The sequence below is a fragment of the Antennarius striatus genome, chromosome 1, assembly GCF_040054535.1.
Source record: "Antennarius striatus isolate MH-2024 chromosome 1, ASM4005453v1, whole genome shotgun sequence".
Lineage (NCBI taxonomy): Eukaryota > Metazoa > Chordata > Actinopteri > Lophiiformes > Antennariidae > Antennarius > Antennarius striatus.
Window position 1 is genome coordinate 740564 of NC_090776.1, and position 25447 is coordinate 766010.

Below are 25447 nucleotides of genomic sequence, written 5' to 3' on the forward strand. Positions count from 1 at the left end.
GACGTCAAAGCTCGAAGGGGCGGGGTCACACGAACAGGAAGTCCCATTCATGGAACGACAATAAAACCTGTGCGTCTCTGGGTGTCCATGTTGTTATGGTAACGGTCATGACGTCATCCTCAGATTTAAACCAACCTTTATTTAAACGTCAGTTTGTTAAAACAAATAAAGCTTTATTCAAACACCACTTCCGGTTCTAAACGAACCGTGATGGAGACTGTCCGGTAACGGGTGCAGGATCCCCACATTTCCCACCGCCCGTGAAGGCACCGCCCCGTCGCGCCATCGGTGGACCGGCAGGTGTCGGTTCGCAGCCGGTGGCGGAGGTTTAACGGCGGCATGGCGGACAGAGAGAAGCGGAAAGCCAGCCCCCCCCGCGGCCGCCGCGTCCAGGTGAAGCCCCCGGCCGGCTTCCGGTAAGAGCTCCGGTGTTCGTCCGGTGTTTCCCCGGCCTCCCCCCACCCCTCCCCCCGCTCGGAGGCGGCCGGTGAAGCCGCTCCGGGACACCGGCGCTGCCGCCGCGCAGCGCCGAGCCTCCGGTGTTTGGGTGTGTCCGGTCCGGGGGGGGGCATGTCGCGCGCCATCAACGACCATCAGCCCCGGACCGGGTCGGGTCTGGTCGGACCGGACCGGGTCTGGTCGGACCGGGTCGGGTCTGGTCGGACCGGGTCGGGTCTGGTCGGACCGGACCGGGTCTTGTTATTAACAGGAATCCACGGAAGAGCTTTTTTCCTCTCGCCCCCCCGCTGTGACGTCACACACTCATCTCCTTTATCTCCAGTGGAGTGGGGGGGGGGGGCAGGGACCTGACCGGGACAAGAACCAGGATCAGGATCAGGTCTTCCCCTCTGTGTGGTTCAGGGGTTAAAGTCGTTCCTGTTGGTTCGAGGTGTTGTGACGTCATGTCGTCATACATGTTGCTGGCTCTACGTCATGTCATGTCGCTTCGGTCTCTTAAACTGCATTACCCCCCAGCGCCGCCAGGGGGCGGGAGATCCCCTTTGCTGGAGTCACAGGTTTGTGTTTTGCACGATGTGGGATTGCAGTAATCCTGCGGTGCATTGTGGGAAATGTAGTCTGGAAGCAACGGCTGCATTCAGGACAGCAGGAAACAACAGTTTTATGTGTTTCTTAACAGTTTCTTTATTGATTTGATGTCTTCCTGCATTCAGCCATATTTATGATCGATCAGTGAAAAATCAATAATCAATCACTGGGGGGGGGGGCGTGCTGCCTCCATCTTTCTCTATTCAAACAGAAACCACAGGATTATTTAGTGTTTATTCTCCACCAGAGACTCGAGCAGACCGGAACCAGTGGTGGTAGCGCCCCCTGTGGCAGCACCAGTGAACTACACCAGAGACAAAATCATTTGTTTTTCTGTTCTATCATCTATTAATTATTTATGATCATTCGAATCTTATTTGGAAATCAAACCTCATCCAAAACAAGAAGGTTGAGTTTCAGCCAATCGATCGGAGCTGGAGGGGGGAGGAGTCCCCTGTCCCCACCCCCACCCCCGTGGGGACGCCGTGGCGTTTTGCTAACTCCACACTTCCTGCGGCGGCGTGATGAATCTGATGCCTACAGGGCGTAGTAAACATCAGGGGGGGGGGAATTGATCCTACAACCCCCCCGCCTCAGTGTCCCACTCGCTCTGAATCACACCCCTCCCTTCCCCCTACATCCGACCCCCCCCCCTCCGTTGGATGAGCAGCGGCGAATCAGATGCCTCCTTCTTGGTCGATGCTTCCCTCCTCCTGCTGGCTCCTCCCCCTCTGCCCCCTCCCTCCCTCTCCTGCTGGCTCCTCCCCCTCTGCCCCCTCCCTCCTCCTCCTCTCTGCTCCTTCCTGTCAGGATGGAGTCTGGAGGGGAGGCGCAGGGCTGGATGGAGGACCAGTGGGAGCGATGGTATGTTCTCTCTCCTGACCTTGTCTTCGCTTAGCGGCTAACGCTACATGCTACACGCTACATGCTACATGTTTCACGCTACATCTGTGTCCGTGTGTCTACCGGCTCTGGGGGGGGACGATGCCCTTCACAGGGGGGGGTTGTTTGTTCCAGTGAAGACAGACCAAGGTTTCTGGAGGACGTTAGTGGTCCTTCAGGCTGGTTTCCATGACGACGACAACCCAGGGACAGCAGGGGGGGGGAGGTCCCGTCCTGGACCCGGTCCCGTCCTGGACCCGGTCCCGTCCTGGACCTGGTCCCGTCCTTGCTGGTGTTGGAGGGCGGAGTCAGAGGTGTGGACATTGGAGTTGGGGGTGGAGTCAGAGACGTGTGGTGGGTGGGGACACTGGGGTTGGGGGCGGAGTCTGAATCCTGCTGATTGTCTGTTGAATTTATTGTGGGTTCACCTTCACACTTCCTGTTTCCTGTAAACGACTTGTTAGCACACATGCTAATAAAAGCTAAGCGTGTTAGCTAAGCGTGTAGCTAAGCGTGTAGCTAAGCGTGTTAGCTAAGCGTGTAGCTAAGCGTGTAGCTAAGCGTGTTAGCTAAGCGTGTAGCTAAGCGTGTAGCTAAGCGTGTAGCTAAGCGTGTAGCTAAGCGTGTTAGCTAAGCGTGTTAGCTAAGCGTGTAGCTAAGCGTGTAGCTAAGCGTGTTAGCTAAGCGTGTAGCTAAGCGTGTAGCTAAGCGTGTTAGCAGAAGCAGAAGTTTGAACAGAAGCAATGTGAGTTTTCATGAAACATCAATCATCCATCCATCATCCATCCTTCATCTGTCCATTCATCCATCCATCATCCATCCTTCATCCATCTATCAATCATCCATCCATCATCCATCCTTCATCTGTCCATTCATCCATCCATCATCCATCCTTCATCCATCTGTCCATCCATCCATCATCCATCCTTCATCCATCTATCAATCATCCATCCATCATTCATCCATCATCCATCATCCATCATCCTAACCCCCCCTACCCTAACAATTGAACTTTCCTCCAGAATTATTTTGGGGGGGTCAGACTTGTGATGCGTTTGTGGGGGGTCCGACAGGTGTTATTGGTGGAACCCTTGACCAATGAGAGTGCAGCATTCACCAGTGATGTCATGGGTTGGAGGTTGGCTTCAAACATAAAACTTGTGATCAGGTCATGTGATCTTGTTGGTCATGTGATGCATGACATCAATGCAGAAGTAAAAGCCTGTGTGTCTTGGGGGGCGTGGTCAGAAGGCGGTGCCAAAACGACCCAAAGGTGGGCTGTGGCTGCCATCTTGATAGTGCAAAAAGGGGAGGGCCTTGTCCCGACTGGGTGGGGTCAGCGCCCCCGGTGATGATGATGATGATGATGGCCCCGCCCCCGTGGACACGTCTGGCTGTTGTCCGGCCCCCAGGGTCGAGGTCAGGCTGACCCTGGGGGTCTGCTGAGTCAGCACATCTGTGTGTGTGTGTGTGTGTGTGTGTGTGTGTGTGTGTGTGTGTGTGTGTGTGTGTGTGTGTGTGCATCTGACATCCATACAACCAGGAATACGATCTTTGTTCGTTTCTTGTTTACATTAGCGTCCTGTTAGCATCCTCTGTCATGTGATGCTAACACGGACAGGCTGAGCGTTACCGTGGTGATGCATCAACAGGAGGATGCTAGCACTGCTAACAACATGATCATCATGTATCAACTGTCAGGAGGCGGAGCATTAACGTTTGACCACACCCCCCAGTAGGACAAGAGCCCCACCTATCCCGTCGCTGGTCGCCCCCTGCTGGCTTCTGAGGGAATAACCTCTTCCTTCTCTTTTCCCACAATCCTCCTCTTCCTCCAGGTTGACCCACGACATCAGCCTGGACGGGTTTGAGGACGACGACCTATCAGAGGTCACAGAGATCACCGACGAGCATGGGCGGAGCCTCAACTGCAACGGGCCGGACCTGAAGGTGAGCGCCGCGTCGTCAGGATCAGGACTTCCTGTTCTGGATGCTAACGCTAACACTAACGCTAAACTAATCAAGTCAAGGGCCACGCCCACGCTGTAGGAGCGTCCGACAGAACTAAACAACATCCGACAGTACTAAACAACATCCGACAGTACTAAACAACATCCGACAGTACTAAACAACATCCGACAGAACTAAACAACATCCGACAGAACTAAACAACATCCGACAGAACTAAACAACATCCGACAGAACTAAACAACATCCGACAGGATTAAACAACATCCGACAGAACTAAACAACATCCGACAGAACTAAACAACATCCGACAGAACTAAACAACATCCGACAGGATTAAACAACATCCGACAGGATTAAACAACATCCGACAGTACTACACATCATCCGACAGTACTACACATCATCCGACAGTACTACACATCATCCGACAGTACTACACATCATCCGACAGTACTACACATCATCCGACGGAACTAGAGAACATCCGACGGAACTAGACATCATCCGATGGAACTAGACATCATCCGACGGAACTAGACAACATCCGACAGGATTAAACAACATCCGACAGGACTAAACAACATCCAACAGTACTACACATCATCCGACGGAACTAGACATCATTCGACGGAACTAGAACACATCCGACGGAACTAGAGAACATCCGACGGAAGTAGACATCATCCGACGGAAGTAGACATAATTCGACGGAATTAGACAACATCCGACAGGATTAAACAACATCCGACAGGACTAAACAACATCCAACAGTACTACACATCATCCGACGGAACTAGACAACATCCGACAGGATTAAACAACATCTGACAGAAGTAGACATCCGACAGAAGTAGACATCCGACAGAAGTAAACATCCCACAGAAGTAAACATCCCAAAGAAGCACAACATCCGACAGAACTAAAAAACATCCAACAAAACCAGACAACAGCCGACAGAACAAGACAACATCCGACGGAGCTAGACAACATCCGACGGAACTAGACAACATCCGACGGAACTAGACAACATCCGACGGAAGTAGACATCCGACAGAAGTAGACATCCGACAGAAGTAAACATCCCACAGAAGCACAACATCCGACAGAACTAAAAAACATCCAACAAAACCAGACAACAGCCGACAGAACAAGACAACATCCGACGGAGCTAGACAACATCCGACGGAACTAGACAACATCCGACGGAACTAGACAACATCCGACGGAAGTAGACAACATCCAACGGAAGTAGACAACATCCGACGGAAGTAGACAACATCCGAAGGAAGTAGACATCCAACAGAACTAAAAAACATCCAACAGACCCAGACAACATCCGACAAAACCAGACAACATCCGACAGAAGTAAAGATCCGAACGAAGTGAATAACATCCGACAGAAGTAAACATCCGACAGAAGTAAACATCCAACAGAAATAAACATCCGACAGAAGTAAACATCCAATAGAAGTAAATAACATCCAACAAAACCAGACAACATCTGACTGAACCAGACAACATCCGACAGAACTAGAAAACATCCGACGGAACTATAGAACATCCGACGGAACTAGAGAACATCCAACAGAACTAGACAACATCTTACGGAACTAGACAACATCCGACAAAATTACGCAACATCCGACAGAACTGCGCAACATCCGACAGAACTGCGAAACATCCTACAAGACTATGCAACATCCAACAAAACCAGACAACATCCGACAGAACTAGAAAGACATAGGACGGAACTAGACAACATCCGACGGAACTAGACAACTTCCGACAGAATTACGCAACATCCGACGGAATTACGCGACATCCGACAGAACTGCGCAACATCCGATGGAACTAGACAACATCCGACGCAACTAGACAACATCCGACAGAAGTAAACATCCGACAGAAGTAAACATCCAACAGAAGTAAACATCCAACAGAAGTAAACATCCAACAGAACTAAAAAACATCGGACAGAACCAGGCAACATCCGACAGAACTGCACAACATCCGACGGAACCAGACAAAATCCGATGGAACTCAACATCCGACGGAATCAGACAACATCTGACGGAATCAGACAACATCCGACGGAACCAGACAACATCCGACGGAATTAGACAACATCCGACGGAATTAGACAACATCCGACGGAATCAGACAACATCCGACGGAATCAGACAACATCCGACGGAATCAGACAACATCCGACGGAATCAGACAACATCCGATGGAATCAGACAACATCCGACGGAATCAGAAAACATCCGACAGAACTACGCAACATCCGACAGAACTACGCAACATCCGACAGAACTACACTACATCCGACATAACCAGACAACATCCGACAGAACCAGACAACATCCGACAGAACCAGACAACATCCGACGGAACTCAACAACATCCGACAGAATGAGACTACATCCAACGGAACTGCACAACATCCGACAGAACCAGACAACATTCGACGAAACTACACAACATCCAACGGAACTACGCAACATCCGACGGAACTGCACAACATCCAACAGAAGTAAACATCCAACAGAACTAAAAAAACATCCAACCAGACAACATCCGACAACATTTGGCTCTCAGCTTCATCCTCCTCCTCTTCCTCCTCTGATTGGCTGGCTGGCTCTCCACATCTCACACACACACACACACACACACACACACACACACACACACACACACACACACACACACACACACACACACACACACACACACACACACACACACACACACTCTTTCTCTGCCTCATCTGATGCTGCGTCTCCTCCAATCCTTACAGGCCCATGTGAGACGGGGAACCAATGGCGTGTCAGGGAGGGCGGAGCTTGGTGCCGTGGGCCAGCTGCGGGCGGAGATGCTGCATTTGGAACTCATTGACGGAGCTGACAGTTACCGCGGCGACAGAGAGTCCTGCAAGGCGTCCGCCGTCGCTACGCCGCCGCTGCTGAAGGACCCCGCTGCCCCTGTTACCATGGATACCTACAGGCCCAAGAGACCCACGACCCTTAACCTCTTCCCCATCGTGCCGCGCACACAGGTAGACGGATGACCTCCGACCTCGCCCCACGGCGTTCTGATGTCGTCACGCTTTGACACGTAAACATGACATCATCACCGCCGCCGCGTGACATCACTGCCGCCGCGTGACATCACCGCCGCCGCGTGACATCACCTTGTCTCTAGAGGACAGTAGCTGTATTGTCGACGCCCTGCGGGGCGGGTGTGTGTGTGTGTGTGTGTGTGTGTGTGTGTGTGTGTGTGTGTGTGTGTGTGTGTTCTGATCTGATTCTGATTCATCACCGTGGGAGGCAGCCGTCTGTGTTGTCATGGTAACAGTCGTGTGAACATCCTGTGATCAAGTGTCACGACGGCACTGATACGTCAGAATCCAGATTCACGTTGGGGGGGGGGGGGGTTTCCACATCCGAGGGGCTGGGATGGGATGTTGTGTCCATGGCGACGACTCCCTACTTGTTTTTATCAGATGGACGAGGTCAGAGTTAACGTGTGTGACATCGTGTGGATCACTAGAGCTAGAGTCTGAACAGCTGACTCTGCTGTGAGCTGATTGGCTGGTGAAACATGTGACCACCGAATCCAGAATCAAACCAGATCGGACCTGTTCACACTGCTGAAAAGGTTTGGTCTGAATTACACGTGTTGGTGTGTTTTCTAGGCTGAGCAGAGGAACACGTCTGTGACACGCCTGTTATACACACATACAGCAATTATGTCCTTTATACGTCTAGTTCTGACAGCTCTCACACACACACACACACACACACACACACACACACACACACACACACACACACACTCCCAGTGGGAGCTGTCGACGTGATCAGTCGAGCAGCGCTATCTTTATCCACAGCTCCTGTGAGGTGGAAACAAGCCTTGTTCTAGTGTGTGTGTGTGTGTGTGTGTGTGTGTGTGTGTGTGTGTGTGTGTGTGTGTGTGTGTGTGAGAGCTGTCAGAACTAGACGTATAAAGGACATAATTGCTGCAAACCTTTGTGTTGTTGATGTGTTTCTGTCTCTGTGGATGTTTTTCATCCAGAAAAAGAAATTCTAATATTAACCCGTCAAGATTTCCTCCAGTCTCCTTTGAACTGTGAAACACGTGAAGCAACAAAACCAAACAGTACGGAACCGAAACCCAGTTTCAACTCAGTCAGCACTTTAATGAAGGCTGTTTGAGCTGTGAAAATTATTCAGCTGTTTGGCCTGGATAGATCTGGTCTAGTTTGGTTTAGATTGCTCTGGTCTATTTCAGTCTGGTTTGGTTTGATCTGGTCTGGGTTGGATTGGTCTGTTCTAGTTCAATCTGGTCTGTTTTGGTATGGGTTGTATTGATCTGGTGTGGTTTGAGCTAGTCTGGATTGGTCTGATCTGGTCTGGATTGGTCTGGTCTGGATTGGTCTGGTCTGGGTTGGATTGGTCTGGTGTGGTTTGGTCTGGGTTGGATTGGTCTGGTTGGGGTTGGATTAGTTTGGTCTGGTCTGGGTTGGATTGGTCTGGGTTGGATTAGTCTGGTCTGGTCTGGGTTGGATTAGTCTGGTCTGGTCTGGGTTGGAATGGTCTGGATTGGATTGGTCTGGTCTGGATTGGATTGGTCTGGTCTGGTTTGATCTGACCAGACCAGATTGGTCTTGTCTGGTCTGGGTTGGATTGGTGTGGATTGGTCTGGTCTGGGTTGTATTGGTCTGGTCTGGTCTGGGATGGATTGATCTGGTCTGGGATGGATTGATCTGGTCTGTGTTGGATTGGTCTGGTCTGTGTTGGATTGGTCTGGTCTGGTTTGATCTGACCAGACCAGATTGGTTTTGTCTGGGTTGGATTGGTGTTAATGGGTCTGGTCTGGTCTGGGATGGATGGTCTGGTCTGGGTTGGATTGGTCTGGTGTGGATTGATCTGGGTTGGATTGGTCTGGTTTGTTCTGGATTGATCTGGTCTGGGTTGTATTGGTCTGGTCTGGGTTGTATTGGTCTGGTCTGGGTTGTATTGGTCTGGGATGGATTGATCTGGTCTGGGTTGGATTGGTCTGGTCTGGGTTGGATTGGATTGGTCTGGGTTGGATTGGTCTGGGTTGGATTGGTCTGGTCTGGTGTTGGATTGGTCTGGATTGTATTGGTCTGGTCCGACTTGGTTTGTTCTGGATTGTTCTGGTCTGGGTAGGATTGGTCTAGTCTGGGTTGTATTGGTCTGGGATGGATTGATCTGGTCTGGGATGGATTGATCTGGTCTGGGATGGATTGATCTGGTCTGGGATGGATTGATCTGGATTGGTCTGGTCTGGGTTGGATTGGTCTGGTCTTGGTTGGATTGGTCTGGTCTTGGTTGGATTAGTATGGTCTGGTCTGGGTTGGATTGGTCTGGTCTGGGATGGATTGATCTGGTCTGGGTTGGATTGGTCTGGTCTGGGTTGGATTGGATTGGTCTGGGTTGGATTGGTCTGGTCTGGGTTGGATTGGTCTGGGTTGGGTTGGATTGATCTGGGTTAGATTGGTCTGGTCTGGTCTGGGTTGGATTGGTCTTGGTTGGATTAGTCTGGTCTCGTCTGGGTTGGATTGGTCTGGGTTGGATTGGTCTGGTCTGGGTTGGATCGGTCTGGGTTGGATTAGTCTGGTCTGGTCTGGGTTGGATTGGTCTGGGTTGGATTGGTCTGGTCTGGGTTGGATTGGTCTGGTCTGGGTTGGATTGGTCTGGTCTTGGTTGGATTGGTCTGGTCTTGGTTGGATTGGTCTGGTCTTGGTTGGATTAGTATGGTCTGGTCTGGGTTGGATTGGTCTGGTCTGGGATGGATTGATCTGGTCTGGGTTGGATTGGTCTGGTCTGGGTTGGATTGGTCTGGTCTGGGTTGGATTGGTCTGGGTTGGGTTGGATTGATCTGGGTTTGATTGGTCTGGTCTGGTCTGGGTTGGATTGGTCTGGGTTGGATTGGTCTGGTCTGGGTTGGATCGGTCTGGGTTGGATTAGTCTGGTCTGGTCTGGGTTGGATTGGTCTGGGTTGGATTGGTCTGGTCTGGGTTGGATTGGTCTGGGTTGGATTGGTCTGGTCTGGGTTGGATCGGTCTGGTCTGGTCTGGGTTGGATTGGTCTTAGTTGGATTAGTCTGGTCTGGTCTGGGTTGTATTGGTCTGGTCTGGGATAGATTGATCTGGTCTGGTCTGGGTTGGATTGGTCTGGTCTGGGTTGGATTGGATTGGTCTGGGTTGGATTGGTCTGGTCTGGGTTGGATTGGTCTGGGTTGGGTTTGACTGGTCTGGGTTGGATTGGTCTGGTCTGGGTTGGATTGGTCTTGGTTGGATTAGTCTGGTCTGGGTTGGATTGGTCTGGGATTGGTCTGGCCTGGTCTGGGTTGGATTGGTCTGGGTTGGATTGGTCTGGTCTGGGTTGGATTGATCTGGGTTGGATTGGTCTGGTCTGGGTTGGATCGGTCTGGGTTGGATTGGTCTGGTCTGGGTTGGATTGGTCTGGGTGGGATTGGTCTGGTCTGGGTTGGATTGGTCTGGGTTGGATTAGTCTGGTCTGGTAAATGATCTCTCAAGTGTCCCTGAAGCTGCTGGATGGATTCAGATCCTGATGAGGGATCTTCACAGCTTTGTATTCTGGTCCGTTTCCTCCATGTTGGGTTCTACTGATATCAGGTCGGGTTCCACCCCAATGCCGGGTGGGGGGGTCCTCTTCTGCAGCCGGTCCCACGTGGTTGTCATGGTAACAGGTTCTCCCCTCAGTGGGTTCTGTGAACCAATGAGCTGCCGTCTGACACGAGGGACGTCAGCTGGACGGCAGATCATCCTCGTGATGAAGACGCTCAGACCCGACTCCCTTCCTCCACCGGGGGCAGTGTGAGCATCTGTTCACCATCAGCTGATTCCCTGTCGCCACGGCAACAGCCCGTCTCTGCCTGGAGTCATAGAGACGGGGAAGTCTGATGATAATCTACGAGTCACGACAGGAGTTCCTAAGCCCCCCCCCCATCAGTTCAGATCTCCTCTGGTCTGCTGCCCTGGGGGGGGTGGGAGGGGGCATGACTGGATGAGTCATGTGACCGCCCCGTGTGACCAAAAGAGTTTGAGGTCGCTGCAGACTTAAAAAGACCTAAAAATGACTTTAAAAGTGTAAAATACACAAGTGTGTGTGTGTGTGTGTGTGTGTGTGTGTGTGTGTGTGTGTGTGTGTGTGTGTGTGTGTGTGTGTGTGTGTGTGTGTGTGTGTGTGTGTGTGTGTGTGTGTGTGTGTGTGTGTGTGTGTGTGTGTGTGTGTGTGTGTGTGTGTGTGTGTGTGTGTGTGTTCCCAGTGCCCAGAGGTCTGGTTCCCTTTAAATTCCCACCCGGGTGTCCAGACAAAAGAATCCCAGCTCATTGAACAGAATGAAAGCTCTGTGTGTGTGTGTGTGTGTGTGTGTGTGTGTCTGTGTGTGTGTGTGTGTGTGTGTGTGTGTGTGTGTGTGTGTGTGTGTCATCTTTCCCATCTCTCTGTTCTGTCCTCTCGTTCCAACAGGACACACTGAACAACAACTCCTTTGGGAAGAAGTTCAGCTGGCAGGAGAAGGTCTCTGGATCGTCGTCGCCCCTGAAGACGGGTGAGTCCACCTCCAGACCGGATCTGGATCTGGATCTGGATCCGGGTCTGGATCTGGATCGGAATCTCAGTGAAACTGGTCCAGGCCGGCCTGTCGTCTCTGAACCCACGCAGCTGATCTAACATCAGAGGGATTTGAGGGTGACAGGATGCATTCTGGGGCAGCGTGACAGCTTAGTGTAGGGTAGCTGTAGCATTAGCTGTAGCATTAGCTGTAGCATTAGCTGTAGAATAAACTATAGTTAGCTGTAGCATTAACTGTAGAATAAACTATAGTTAGCTGTAGCATTAGTTGTAGAATAAACTATATTTAGCTGTAGCATTAGCTGTAGAATAAACTATAGTTAGCTGTAGCGTTAGCTGTAGCGTTAGCTGTAGCGTTACCTGTAGAATAAACTATAGTTAGCTGTAGCGTTAGCTGTAGCGTTACCTGTAGAATAAACTATAGTTAGCTGTAGCGTTAGCTGTAGCATTAGCTATAGAATGAACCATAGTTAGCTGTAGTGTTAGCTGCTGCGTTAGCTGTAGAATAAACTATAGTTAGCTGTAGCGTTAGCTGTAGCGTTAGCTGTAGCGTTAGCTATAGAATTAGCTGTAGAGTAAACTGTAGTTAGCTGTACCATTAGCTGTCGCATTAGCTGTAGTGTTAGCTGTAAAATTAGTTGTAGTATTAGCTGTAGCGTTAGCTGTAGCATTAGCTGTACATTAACTGTAGCATAAGCTGTAGCGGTACCTGTAGCGTTAGCTGTAGTATTAGCTGTAGCGTTAGCTGTAGTATTAGCTGTAGTATTAGCTGTAGTGTCAGCTGTAGTATTAGCTGTAGCATGAACTGTATTGTTAGCTGTAGCGTTAACTGTCGCATTAGCTGTTGCATTAGCTGTAACGTTGGCTGTAGTTCAGATTTTATGCTAACCCAAAGGTTTTATGCTAACCCAAATATTTTATGCTAACACTAAGGTTTTATGCTAACCCTGAGGTCTTATGCTAACGCACCTTTGCGTGTCTGCGTGTTCCTGTCCGTGTCCAGGTGAGCTCACGCCCCCACGGGAACACCGTTGCCTCAGCGACGAGGACAAGGGGCAGGGGGGCGGCGCTCAGACCAAAGACCGGGGGACGTCGACCGACGCCCCCTGCAGACACGCCCACTCGTCCACTGGGGCCGCGTCCCAATCCAGACCTCAAGAGAAGCCTCCTGCGCCGCCGCCCCCACAGAATTACACGCCGGCCCCCCTGTACCCCCCCGGGAAGGCGGACGGCGTGGCCCCCCACCGGGAGAGGATCCGCTACCACACCGACGTGCACCTGGAGCCCACCGAGGAGATCTACCTGACCCCCGTGCAGCGCCCCCTCGACCCCCCGGGGCCCCCCAGCGCCCAGGACCGCCCCTTCCTGTCCCAGCAGACGGAGCAGGGCCGCATGTCCATCAGCTCGGACACCGAGGCCCCGCCCCCTTACCAGCCCCTCCCAGACCGGACGAACCCCTCCATCTGCGAGGAGGATGAGGTCTACGCCCCCCCGCCATCCTACGCCTCCTGCGTGGAGTCCCTCATCACGCCGCCGGGCGTGTCGCTCTCAGCCCGCCCCGCCCTCGCATTGGACCTCAGCCTGAAAGGGGAGGGGTCGGGGGGCGGAGCCACGCTGAGGGCGGGGTCGTCGGTGGAGTACGTGGACGCCACGGATGACAACTACTGCGGGGAGGACGAGGACGTGGAGCGTTTCCCGACGGGGGGGCGGATGAGGAAGGGCGGAGGGAAGGGGGGCGGAGCCAGAGCGCCACTCAGGACGTCGGCTAGCGCGGACGCCAGCGGGCTCTCGTACGACGCGGTGAAGTACACGCTGGTGGTGGACGAACACGCCCAGCTGGAGCTGGTCAGCCTCAGGCGCTGCTACCCCCCCACCAGCGACAGCGACTCCCCCACCCTCTACGACAACTGCGTCTCCTCGCCCTACGCCTCCGCCGCGGGGGAGGAGTTTGACGAGGAAGAGGAGGAGGAGGAGGAGGGCACGCGGGTGGGCGGAGTCAGGAGAGAAGCTACGGCGTGTCTCTCTGGAGACTCCACCCCCGACGCCGACCCCCACTTCTCCAAGAAGTTCCTCAACGTCTTCATGAACGGACGCTCCAGGTCCACCAGTGAGTCACCGCCGGGGGGGCAGCTCCACCAATCAGACGCGAGCTGTTAAAATTCAATCTGTAAACTCCATCTGAGGACGTATACATGTATCAGTACTCTAAGTACTACAGTAATGTCATCAGTACTCTAAGTACTACAGTAATGTCATCAGTACTCTAAATACTACAGTAATGTCATCAGTACTCTAAGTACTACAGTAATGTCATCAGTACTCTAAGTACTACAGTAAGGTCATCAGTACTCTAAGTACTACAGTAATGTAATTACTACTGTAAAATGTAGCCGCAAGAGGACACAAGCCAGTGTCTTATTGTGCCGGTCCCAAGCCCGGATAAATAAAGAGGGTTGCGTCAGGAAGGGCATCCGGCGTAAAACTTTTGCCAAATCATTTGCCAAAGTTTAGGAGCAGGGTTCAAGTTGTTCTATCATGGTGTAGATGGGAAGAGAAATGGAGGAGGAGTTATCTTGAAGGAGGAGTTTGTTAGGAATGTCCTGGAGGTAAAAAGAGTGTCAGATAGAGTGATGAGTCTGAAGCTAGAAATAGAAGGTGTGATGTTCAATGTTGTTAGTGGGTATGCTCCACAGGTAGGATGTGAGCTGGAGGAGAAGGAGAAATTCTGGTTGGACTTTGATGAAGTGATGCAGAGCATACCTAGAAGTGAGAGAGTTGTCATTGGAGCAGACTTCAATGGACATGTTGGTGCAGGAAACAGAGGTGATGAGGAGGTGATGGGCAGGTTTGGTATCCAGGAGAGGAACGCAGAAGGACAGATGGTGGTTGACTTTGCAAAAAGGATGGAAATGGCTGTAGTGAATACTTTCTTCCAGAAGAGGCAGGAACATAGAGTGACCTATAAGAGTGGCGGTAGGAGCACACAGGTAGACTACATCTGGTGTAGACGGTGTAACCTGAAGGAGATCAGTGACTGTAAAGTAGTGGTAGGTGAGAGTGTAGCCAAACAGCATAGGATGGTGGTGTGTAGGATGACTCTGGTGGTGAGGAAGATGAAGAGGACAAAGGCAGAGCAGAAGACGAAATGGTGGAAGCTGAAAAAGGAAGAGTGTTGCAGGACTTTTAGGAAGGAGTTAAGACAGGCTCTGGGTGGTCAGGAGGTGCTTCCAGATGACTGGACAACTACAGCTAATGTGATCAGGGAGACAGGTAGGAGAGTACTTGGTGTGTCATCTGGAAGGAAAGTAGATAAGGAGACTTGGTGGTGGAATGAGGAGGTACAGGAGTGTATACAGAGAAAGAGGTTAGCCAAGAGGAAGTGGGACACTGAGAGGACTGAGGAGAGTAGACAGGAGTACAGGGAGATGCAGCGTAAGGTGAAGGTAGAGGTAGCAAAGGCCAAACAAGAAGCTTATGATGACTTGTATGCTAGGTTGGACAGTAAGGAGGGAGAGACTGATCTATACAGGTTGGCAAGACAGAGAGACAGAGATGGGAAGGACGTGCAGCAGGTTAGGGTGATTAAGGATAGGGATGGAAGTCTATTGACAGGTGCCAGTAGTGTGATGGGAAGATGGAAAGAGTACTTTGAAGAGTTGATGAACGTGGAAAATGAGAGAGAACAAAGACTAGAAGAGGTGACTGTTGTGGACCAGGATGTAGCAAAGATTAGTCAGGATGAAGTGAGGAGGGCATTGAAGAGGATGAAGAGTGGAAAGGCAGTCGGTCCTGATGATATACCTGTAGAGGTATGGAAGTGTCTAGGAGAGGTGGCAGTAGAGTTTCTGACTGGGTTGTTCAACAGGATCTTAGATAGTGAGAAGATGCCTGAGGAATGGAGGAGAAGTGTGCTGGTGCCCATTTTTAAGAACAAGGGAGATGTGCAGAGTTGTGGCAACTACAGAGGAATAAAGCTGATGAGCCATACAATGAAGTTATGGGAGAGAGTAGTGGAAGCTAGACTAAGGGCAGAAGTGAACATTTGTGAGCAGCAGTATGGTTTCATGCCAAAAAAGAGTACTACAGATGCAGTATTTGCTTTGAGGATGTTGATAGAGAAGTACAGAGAAGGCCAGAGGGAGCTGCATTGTGTTTTTGTAGATCTGGAGAAAGCTGATGACAGGGTGTCCAGAGAGGAACTGTGGTATTGTATGAGGAAGTCTGGAGTGGCAGAGAAGTATGTTAGAGCGGTGCAGGACATGTATGAGGACTGTAAGACAGTGGTGAGGTGTGTGTAGGTGTGAAGTACTTAGGGTCAACAGTCCAGAGCGATGGAGAGTGTGGAAAAGAGGTGAAGAAGCGTGTCCAGGCAGGATGGAACGGGTGGAGGAAAGTGTCAGGTGTGATGTGTGATAGAAGAGTTTCAGCTAAAATGAAAGGAAAGGTGTACAAAACTGTGGTGAGACCAGCGATGTTGTTTGGTCTAGAGACAGTGTCACTGAGGAAAAGACAGGAGACAGAGCTGGAGGTAGCAGAGATGAAGATGCTGAGGTTCTCTCTGGGAGTGACCAGGATGGATAGGATCAGGAATGAGTACATCAGAGGGACAGCACATGTTAGAGGTTCTGGAGATAAAGTCAGAGAGGCCAGACTGAGATGGTTTGGACATGTCCAGAGGAGAGATAGTGAATATATTGGTAGAAGGATGCTGAGTTCTGAACTGCCAGGCAGGAGGCCTAGAGGAAGACCAAAGAGGAGGTTTATGGATGCAGTGAAAGAGGACATGAAGGTAGTTGGTGTGAGAGAAGAGGATGCAGAAGACAGGGTTAGATGGAGGACACTGATTGGCTGTGGAGACCCTGAAGGGAAAAGCCCAGAGGAGAGGAAGAAGTAGTCATTACTGCTCTAAATGCTAAAGTAATGTCAATGGCAGAGAGGGGAACTGCAGGACGGTAGCACATTTGTCCATACCTATGGATGTTGGTATCTTGAGGACTACTTGTATCGTCCTGTATGTGGGCGTGGCCCCTGATGGAGGGCGTGGCGTCTCAGGGTTTCCAGAGACTCAGTCCCCGTCGGTTTTGTCTGGTCACACTGTTTCTGGGGGCTCCTGGAGCTTCTCCCTGACGTATGTCTGCTTCTCCAGGTGCCGAGTCCTTCGGCTTGTTTTCTTGCATCATCAACGGCGAGGAGAAGGACCAGAGCCACCGGGCCGTCTACAGGTGAGCTGCAGGTCGGGTGTCGACTCTGTAGGAGACACTTCAGGTCTCTTACAGATAAGCTTTTGTCTGGACAGGTTCGTCCCTCGCCATGACGACGAGCTGGAGCTGGAGGTGGACGACCCTCTGCTGGTGGAGGTCCAGTCGGAGGACTTCTGGTACGAGGGCTACAACATGCGAACCGGCGCCCACGGGATCTTCCCAGCGTACTACGCGGTGGAGGTGACCAAGGACCTGGAGGTCCAGTCAGGTAACGCCACGCCACCATCAGTGAGACGAGGAGAACCTGAACCTGAAGGGTTCTTCACGTCTCTGGTGTTCAAGCGTTTCTTCGTTTGGTCGGTTCTTCCCTGTCCAGTGAAGACCAGCGAGTGGATGGACCGATACCGGCTGAAGTTCCTGGGGTCCGTCCAGGTTCCCTTCCACAAAGGAAATGACGTTCTGTGTGCAGCCATGCAGAAGGTAACACATTCCTCACCCAGTCGCTACCAGGTTGTCATGGTAACAGAGAGAAGTGAGGTGAGGTTCAAACTGAGCTGTTTCGCAGATCGCCACCAACCGACGGATGACGGTGAAGTACAACCCGCCGTCCTCCTGCGTCCTGGAGATCAGCGTCAAAGGCATCAAGCTGTCGGTCCAAGAGGACTACTTCTCCTTCGACAGAGTAAGAACCAGAACGTCCCTCATCTGATGGGAGGACGTTCACTGCAGCCTGTTGCCATCCTGTGGCCGGAGGTGGGAACTACAGGCAGATGTTTAGGTGGTGGAGGTCACCTGGTGTAGTTTCATGGTTTACCCCAGTGGTGACTGGTCTGTCTGTAGGACACGTCTGGACCTTGTGCTCCCAGTGGTTTCCTACATCCTTGATTCATTGTTGTAATGTCTTCTCTCTTCTGTTCAGAGTAACGAGTGCAACCACTTCTTCCAGTTAAAGAACGTCTCCTTCTGCGGCTACCATCCCAAAAATAGCAAGTGAGTAACACTGGAGTTAATAACTTCCTGTAGGGGGGGAGGTGGTGTAAAGTGGGGGTTCCTGACAACCGGTGATCCCTCTTGGTTCCAACTTGAGTCCAAGTCAACATGAGGCTGGAGATCCACCCAGGATCCTCCAGAACAAACTGGAACAAACCGGTTCGGGACACGTTCAGACGATGTTGACGCTTCTCTGTGTGTTTACAGATACTTCGGTTTCATCACGAAGCATCCAGCCGACCACAGATTTGCTTGCCATGTGTTCGTGTCTGAAAACTCCACCAAACCTGTAGCCGAGTCAATCGGGTGAGTTTGGGCTTCGACATCTGAGGAACAGCGTGGAAAAACGATCAGTGGTCGTAGTTCTGGTGTAACCGCCCAGAACCAGAACCTCAGAACTTCTAGTTCAGATCATCTACTGTATCTACATCTACAGTCCACCTCTGATCTGTCCAAGTGTGTAGACTCAATCTATTAATGTAATCCAACAATGATGTATCAATAATCCACTAACATGTATCAATAATCCATTAATGAAGTATCATTAATGGACTATTCCTCTGCGCATGCGTGAGCAGGCTGCAGTTTCCTCTGCTCTGAGAGAGTTTGTTGTGCTTTAGTTTGCGTTTTTTTCTATGTTTCTGTGTATATTATTCTAACGTAAATTTAGATAATGTATAGTGATATGCTGGTGTACTCCAGGGAGGAGTTGATGTCCATGAGGGTCAAAGGAGACCCAGCAACACGCGATCTCATCCCCCTGAGCTCCGACGGAGATATCGCGGATGCCGAGCGGGTCGCGTTGAAAGGACTAGACTAACGGCTAGAGCCGCTAACCGGAGGAGAGTCAAGCCCTCCGTCCCCTCCGTCATCATGGGGAACGTGAACTCTCTACCCAACAAGTTGGAAGAACTGACGGCGCTGTGCAGGACTGATCATCGCTACCGGGAGACCAGCTTGTTGGTGTTCTCAGAGACGTGGCTAACTGGAGACGTGCCGGACGCTAACGTCCAACTAACCGGCTTCTCCTCCGTCCGAGCGGACCGGGACACGAACACCACCGGTAAGAAGAAAGGAGGTGGATTAATCATCTACACCAACGATAGATGGTGCCATCCGGGACATGTGACGGTGAAATCAACACTGTGTAACCGCGACCTGGAGCTAACAGCTGTTAGCATCAGACCCTACTACCTGGCGCGTGAATTCTCACACATTATTGTCCTCGCCGTCTACATCCCTCCACGGGCGGACCCTGAGACGACACGAGAGACCATCTGTGGGACCACCTGTTACGACCCGGCTAGAGGACTGGATAGATAACATATTAACAGATTTAAAAAGGGGGAACATAAAAAATTCAAATTCTCGCAATAAGTACAAAGGTTTAACTAAGGATCTCGGCCAATGGGCGCATTTGAAAGATGAAAACTTCCAAAACTTCCTTAACAAAACTACTCAAATGGAACACGTTCTTAACAAAGGTCGGACACTAACTCAATACACACAAGGTCACAAGGTCACAATTTGACGCCATCAAAGGCGTGCTGCCACAGTCAGACAGGCGCCCTGACTAACTGGCTTGCAGAGCTTTTAAAGTGTCCCTGCCAGGTGATGTGGCAGGGCTTGGGTCAGGCAGGAAGACAGCACACCAATCAGGAGATGTCATGATGACGGGGCGCAGTCAGGAGTCCCAGAGACACCACACCTGGCACTGACGGAGGGCGGAGCATCTGGGAGCAGAGCAGGGCAGGGCCAGCAGCTCAGAGGCAGGGCCGCAGAGGGACACACAATACAAACGGATGAGCTACGGCCGTAACACTCCCCCCCCTTAAAAATGGAACCCCCACTGGGTTACATATCAAATTACCCATCTAAACTAAAAGCATACTTACTACAAAAATGTTCAGATCTCCCAAAATACAAACACCATACTTACTGTCTGGACAGAGCATCAGCCAACACATTCTCAGACCCCTTTTTATGTTGAATGTTCAGGTTGTAGTCCTGAACGACCAGTGCCCACCGCATGAGACGCTGGTTGTGATTATACATGCGGGATAGAAAGGTGAGAGGGTTATGATCTGTGGAAACTGTAACAGGCAAAGGACTGGACCCGAGGTAAACTTCAAAGTGCTGGAGTGCCAACAATAAAGCTAGGGTTTCCTGCTCGATGGTGGAGTAGTTGACCTGGTACTTGTTGAATTTTCGTGAAAAATACGAGATTGGGTGATCTACTCCCTCATCAACCATCTGCAGCAGAACAGCACCGGCTCCCACCCCACTGGCATCAACCTCTAGTTCAAAGGGTCGAGAGAGGTCAGGCGCAGCGAGCACGGGAGAGTGGCACAGAAGTGATTTTATACTTTCAAAAGCATTCTGACACTCTGGGGACCACAGAAATTTCACTTTTGGGCTAAGGAGGTTGGTTAGTGGTCGCACCACGGTGGAAAAATTTCGACAGAAGCTGCGGTAATAACCAGCCATGCCCAGAAAGCGGTGCAGGGCTCTCCTGGTGGATGGTACAATAAACTTGGAGATGGCACAAATCTTAGCCTCTACGGGTCGCACCTGTCCCTGGCCTACCTGTCTCCCCAAGTAGGTGACAGTGGCCTTACCGAACTCACATTTGGCTAAATTTATGGTGAGGGATGCGTTGGCAAGACGTGCGAACACCTGTTCCAAGATCTGGATGTGCTCCTCCCACGTGGAGGTGTACACAATAAGATCGTCTAAATAAGCACTACAATGCGATAAATCGGCCAGCACGGAGAATCAGGTGTTACCCCAACAACAAACCATGGGTAACCAAGGAAGTCAAGGCTGTCCTGAACAGGAAGAAGCGGGCGTTCAGGAGCAAGAACGAGGAGGAGATGAGGAAGGCCCAGCAGGAAGTGAGACTCTGCCTGAGGGAGGCCAAGGAGGCGTACAGGAGGAAGCTGGAGAAGCAGCTGGGGCGCAACCAAGTGAGGGAGGTCTGGAATGGGATGAGAACCATCACCGGACACGGGAAAGGGCGCAGCACTGTGGAGGGGAATATTGAACGAGTGAATGAACTAAACAGCTTTTTCAATCGGTTCAGCTCCACCACCACTCCCGGCTCCTCGTCCCAGGCCTCTCCTGGCCCTACAGACCGCTCCACTGATGCTCCCTCCTCCTGTGCTTCCTCTCCTTCCACCCCTGCCACTTCTCCTGAGCCCACTCCAGGAGCTGCGAAGCTCAACGGCCCCACCTCAACCACTGGACTTCCAACCTCGCCACAACCTCCTGCTCCCACCACGACGGAGACCATCATCACTGCAGACCTGGTGATGACAACGCTGAGGAGGCTCCGTCCCTACAAGGCAACTGGACCAGATAAGGTCTCCCCAAGACTCCTCCGAGCCTGTGCTTCGGAACTAGGGGACCCCCTGCAACAATTGTTCAACCTCAGTCTGCGGCTGGGGAGGGTCCCGTCACTGTGGAAGACCTCCTGCATCGTCCCTGTACCCAAGAAAGGACGCCCTACTGAGCTCAACGACCACCGACCGGTCGCTCTTACCTCCCACGTAATGAAGACCCTAGAGCGACTGGTCCTGGAGCTCATGCGTCCACAGGTGCAGGGTGCTATGGACCCTCTCCAGTTCTCCTATCAGGCCAAGGTTGGGGTTGACGACGCTGTCATGTACCTCCTCCACCGTGTGCTCTCCTACCTGGACGCCGGGGGCTGTGCCGTCAGAGTGCTCTTCTTTGACTTTTCGAGCGCCTTCAACACCATCCAGCCCCGGCTCCTGCAGGATAAACTGACCTCCATGGCTGTGGACCCCTACCTCGTGAGCTGGATCTTGGACTACCTAACGGACAGACCCCAGTACGTCCGTATGGGGGACTGTTTGTCTTCTATGGTGACCAGCAGCACGGGGGCGCCACAGGGGACCGTTCTCTCCCCCATTCTCTTCACCCTCTACACATCGGACTTAAAGCACAACTTGGATACATGCCACATACAGAAGTACTCCGATGACACCGCGATAGTGGCATGTATCCGGGAGGGTGATGAGGGGGGGTACAGGGCATTGGTGGCTGTATGAGGGGGGGTACAGGGCATTGGTGGCTGACTTCGTGGAGTGGTGCCAACAGAACCAGCTCCAGCTCAACGTCTCCAAGACCAAGGAGATGGTTCTGGATTTCCGGCGGGCACCTCCCTCTCCACAGCCGGTGATCATCAATGGCAGTGAGGTGGGGGTGGTAGGAAACTATCAGTACCTGGGACTGCAGCTAGACAGCAGACTGGACTGGTCACTCAACTCCAACTGTGTGTACAAGAAGGGGCAGAGCAGGATGTACTTCCTGAGGAGGCTGGCCTCCTTCAACATCTGTCCTGAGCTCCTTCTCATGTTCTATCAGTCCGTAGTCTCCAGTGTGCTGTCATACGCCATTGTGTGTTGGGGTGGGGGGGCCAGGAAAAGAGATATGGACCGTCTGAACAGACTCATCCGCAGAGTGGGCTCAGTGGTCGGGCTGAGCCTGGACTCTGTGGAGACGCTTCTGGAGAGCAGGACCATGTCTGAAGTTAAGGCTATCATGAACAACACCAGCCCCCCCCTACACACCACCTTCTCCCAGCAGAGAAGCACCTTCAGCGGCAGACTGCTGTCACACAGCGCCTCCACAGAGAGGCTGAGGTCCTCCTTCGTGCCCCGTGCCATCAGGGGGTACAATGACTCTCTCAGGAGGAGCGGGGGGGAGGTGGGGAGGTCAGCACGGGGTTGAATGGATTTAATTTAATTTTATACTGTTTATATTTTAATTTCATGCTGTTTATATTTTTTTTTTTTTTTTTTAGTATAAGTCCTGTTAGTGCTGCATGTGTCTGTTAATGTAGTGTCTGTCCTGTGATGTCAGTGTTTCTTTTAATGCCTGAGCAGTGGATATGTACAATTTCCTCCGGGATTAATAAAGTATCTATATATCTAGCTATCTATAATCCATTAATGATGTATCAATAATCCATTAATGATGTATCAATAATCCATTAATGACGTATCAATAATCCAATAGGCTGTTCCAGATGGTCTGTGGTCTATAGACAAAACCCGGGTCAGACTGACCTGGTCCTTTTGTGCTCTTCTTATACCATCAGGTCTGTGGGCAGCCACCGCCCTGGCCCCGCCCCCACATCCCTATATGTTAATTTAAATGTGCTGATAGATCAACATATTTAACCCGTGTCAGACATGTACAGGGAACACTGGGCGTGTGCTCCCCCTGCTGGTGGTGCAGACACCCTCCTGTTTCCTGTTCATGTCTCGAGGCCGTCCCCTGTGGTGGTACAGGGGTCACTTCCTGCCACGTGGTTGACCTCTTCAGCGTGAACTCCCTATAGTCCACGTCTTTCTGCTGCTAACGAGGCAGAAGCTAACCTTGACCTGAGGATTGGGTGAATGGATTCTGACTGAAGGACGCGTCTTTGTGTTTCAGGAAGGCCTTCCAGTTGTACTACAGAGAGTTCGTGGAGGTCTCATGTCCTACAGAAGACATCTACCTGGAGTAGCCCCGCCCACTCACCACAGCCTGTACAGTACTTTTATCATAGCATCATGTTGCATGAAGGACTGACCTGTCTGAAAATACGTGTTTTAAATTAACTCCTAACTGATGCGTTGGTGAGAACATGGGGGGCGGGGACAGTGGCGTCCCCTCGGAGCCACCAGAAGACAGGAAGACGAGTCGGAGACGGGAATACTTGAGCAAAGGAAGTATGCAAAATGGTGTCGTGACGAGTCGGCGATCGCGGGCTGTCTGTGGAGAAGCACAAATGTTGCATCATCGCAGTAGTGGCAGCGCTAGTTAGCCATTAGCATTGTTTCAGCGAAGCACTGAACCCACCAGAACCATACCGGATAGCATTAGCTTCTAATCACACTGGACAAAAGTTCAATAGCAGTTTACGCTAACGTAAAGTATTTAGAGTCCGATAGTAAGGTTTCAATTTACTTAAAAACATCTTTACTCAACGGAGTCCTTAGGAACGGTGACAGGAAGGCCACACTCAACAGGAAGTACACCCTCACACGCTATTGGGTAACCATCCAACCCTAGAGTCAGGGATCAAACCTCGACACCCAACAGGAAGTGCGCCCTCACACGTTGTTGGGTAACCCAATGACCCAATGTCAGACAATGAAAGGAGAACATCTAGATCCACGTGGACACCAGTAGAACCACCAGTAGACTGTAGTAGTTAACAGGGATTGAATGGTGAGGGTCTACAGTTGTGAATGTTTCCTTCCAAAGGTTTTAGAATCTGCTACACAACCCCACCCCCACCCCCACCCCCACGGACCCCTGAGCCCTGATGTCCCAGTCCAATGTGAGATGGGCAGAGCTTCTGATTCACCACATTGTCGATCATTAAGATTTGAAATGCCAGGAAGGAGAAAACATCTGGCTCCAGGTCTAGTAGGCACAGGTGGCCCTGACCAGGGGAGGTACAGGTGCTGAGGGAGCTAGGACAACCTGGGGCGTCTTCATGTCTTCAGTAGTCACGCCTCTCTTCATCACACTTGTGACCTTCCTCTGTGATCTCACTACCTTTAACGTGTCTTCTTTCCGTGCTTCACCACGCCTTCACTCGTGCAGAACCTTTGTGTCGTTACCCACGAGTTGAAGCAGACACACCTTGACCCTCAATAGAAGACGAGACAGAGACGACACGACTGGACGTCTTTCAGGAGTGACCACTATCAAGATGACATCATCCTGATGGTGGTCACTGAACGATAGATGACGGCTTTTGATTGGTTGATGACAAACTTTGATGGCCAGAGGACAGACATTGATAGGACAGACTGATGGACAGAGGGCCTGTAGACGCTTCCTGTGGTCGACCTTTGGAATTTGCTGTGAGATGAACTGGATGTGGTCGTCGATGGGTTCCTCACAGAACGTGTGCTTCCTGATGGTTAAAGTTGAACCAATAGTTTCACATCATATAACAGTTGGTGGACCGTTGGCTAATGGACCCCCGTTTGTCCGCCAGCGGCTACGAGCGAAGCCATTGGGTTTTCTGAGACTATAAAGGAGGATATTCAAAGGGTGTACAGATATGTCCTATATAAATAAATAATTTATTCTCTAATTATAAATATTGGATTGATTCAACCTGTAGTTTGTGAGATTCCTCTTTATTTTGACATTTTTTAGGTGTGAATTCTATATTTAAACATTTTAATGCACATCTCAGTGGCTCCTGTCCTTCTTATAAAGCATGTGGTGTCTTTAGTCGGTATTTCATTTCACACCCGCTGCTCTATTCAAGAAAACAAGGTCATCACAATGGACGGCAAACACCTGGAGGGGGGGGGGGGTAATTTAAATATAGAATGACATAGAAAACAGTTTCCTTCAGACCACAGTTTTACTTTTCCGAGATGCTGATGTTTGTCTAGATGTTGTCCTCACGCCCAACAGGTCGGTTTACAGGATGTAGTCGTCCTGGTCAGGTGGAGGGGGAGGGGGGAGGGGCTTCTCGCCGTAATCTACAGTATCGGAACAATGGAGGCAGTCATTGGGTTTTAACGCTGTTTGTTTTGTGCTGTTTGCCTTTAGCAGCTAACGTGTGGCTAATGGCTCCAGTAAAACCACAGACGTCTTACCGTCGATGACGCTAACGTGTCCGACGTCGGGGTCAAAGATCAGCTGCATCACCGCTGACTCAGCATCCGGTCTGGTAGAAGGAGGAAACCG

The 25447-nt window shown here is 51.2% G+C and overlaps 1 protein-coding gene across 3 annotated transcripts; it reads left to right on the top strand.

The window, feature by feature from the left end:
• Positions 1–216: 216 nt before the first annotated feature.
• On the top strand, positions 217–25437 carry mapk8ip1b (mitogen-activated protein kinase 8 interacting protein 1b). 3 transcript variants are annotated; one of them, XM_068314691.1, is made up of 13 exons: positions 217–416; positions 3768–3879; positions 6701–6958; positions 11424–11505; positions 12532–13635; positions 16675–16750; positions 16825–16997; positions 17106–17209; positions 17295–17411; positions 17649–17719; positions 17927–18025; positions 23180–23274; positions 25310–25437. In XM_068314691.1, exons 1-12 carry the CDS (start codon positions 340–342, stop codon positions 23250–23252), a joined length of 2346 nt encoding a protein of 781 aa, XP_068170792.1. In that variant the 5' UTR covers positions 217–339; the 3' UTR covers positions 23253–23274; positions 25310–25437. The 3 variants fall into 3 exon arrangements, with proteins under 3 accessions (XP_068170792.1, XP_068170781.1, XP_068170800.1); XM_068314680.1 differs by lacking the exon at positions 25310–25437 and having other exon boundaries at positions 23180–24932; XM_068314699.1 differs by lacking the exons at positions 217–416; positions 25310–25437 and adding an exon at positions 1859–1911 and having other exon boundaries at positions 23180–24932.
• Positions 25438–25447: the final 10 nt, after the last annotated feature.

Bases quoted from the DNA above. Each gene is read 5' to 3' on its own strand.
- mapk8ip1b (XM_068314691.1), top strand. From the start codon at position 340: ATGGCGGACAGAGAGAAGCGGAAAGCCAGCCCCCCCCGCGGCCGCCGC. The intron at 17,412-17,648 runs GTAAGAACCAGA...TCTTCTGTTCAG, and splicing joins ACTACTTCTCCTTCGACAGA to AGTAACGAGTGCAACCACTT. The intron at 17,720-17,926 runs GTGAGTAACACT...GTGTGTTTACAG, and splicing joins TACCATCCCAAAAATAGCAA to ATACTTCGGTTTCATCACGA.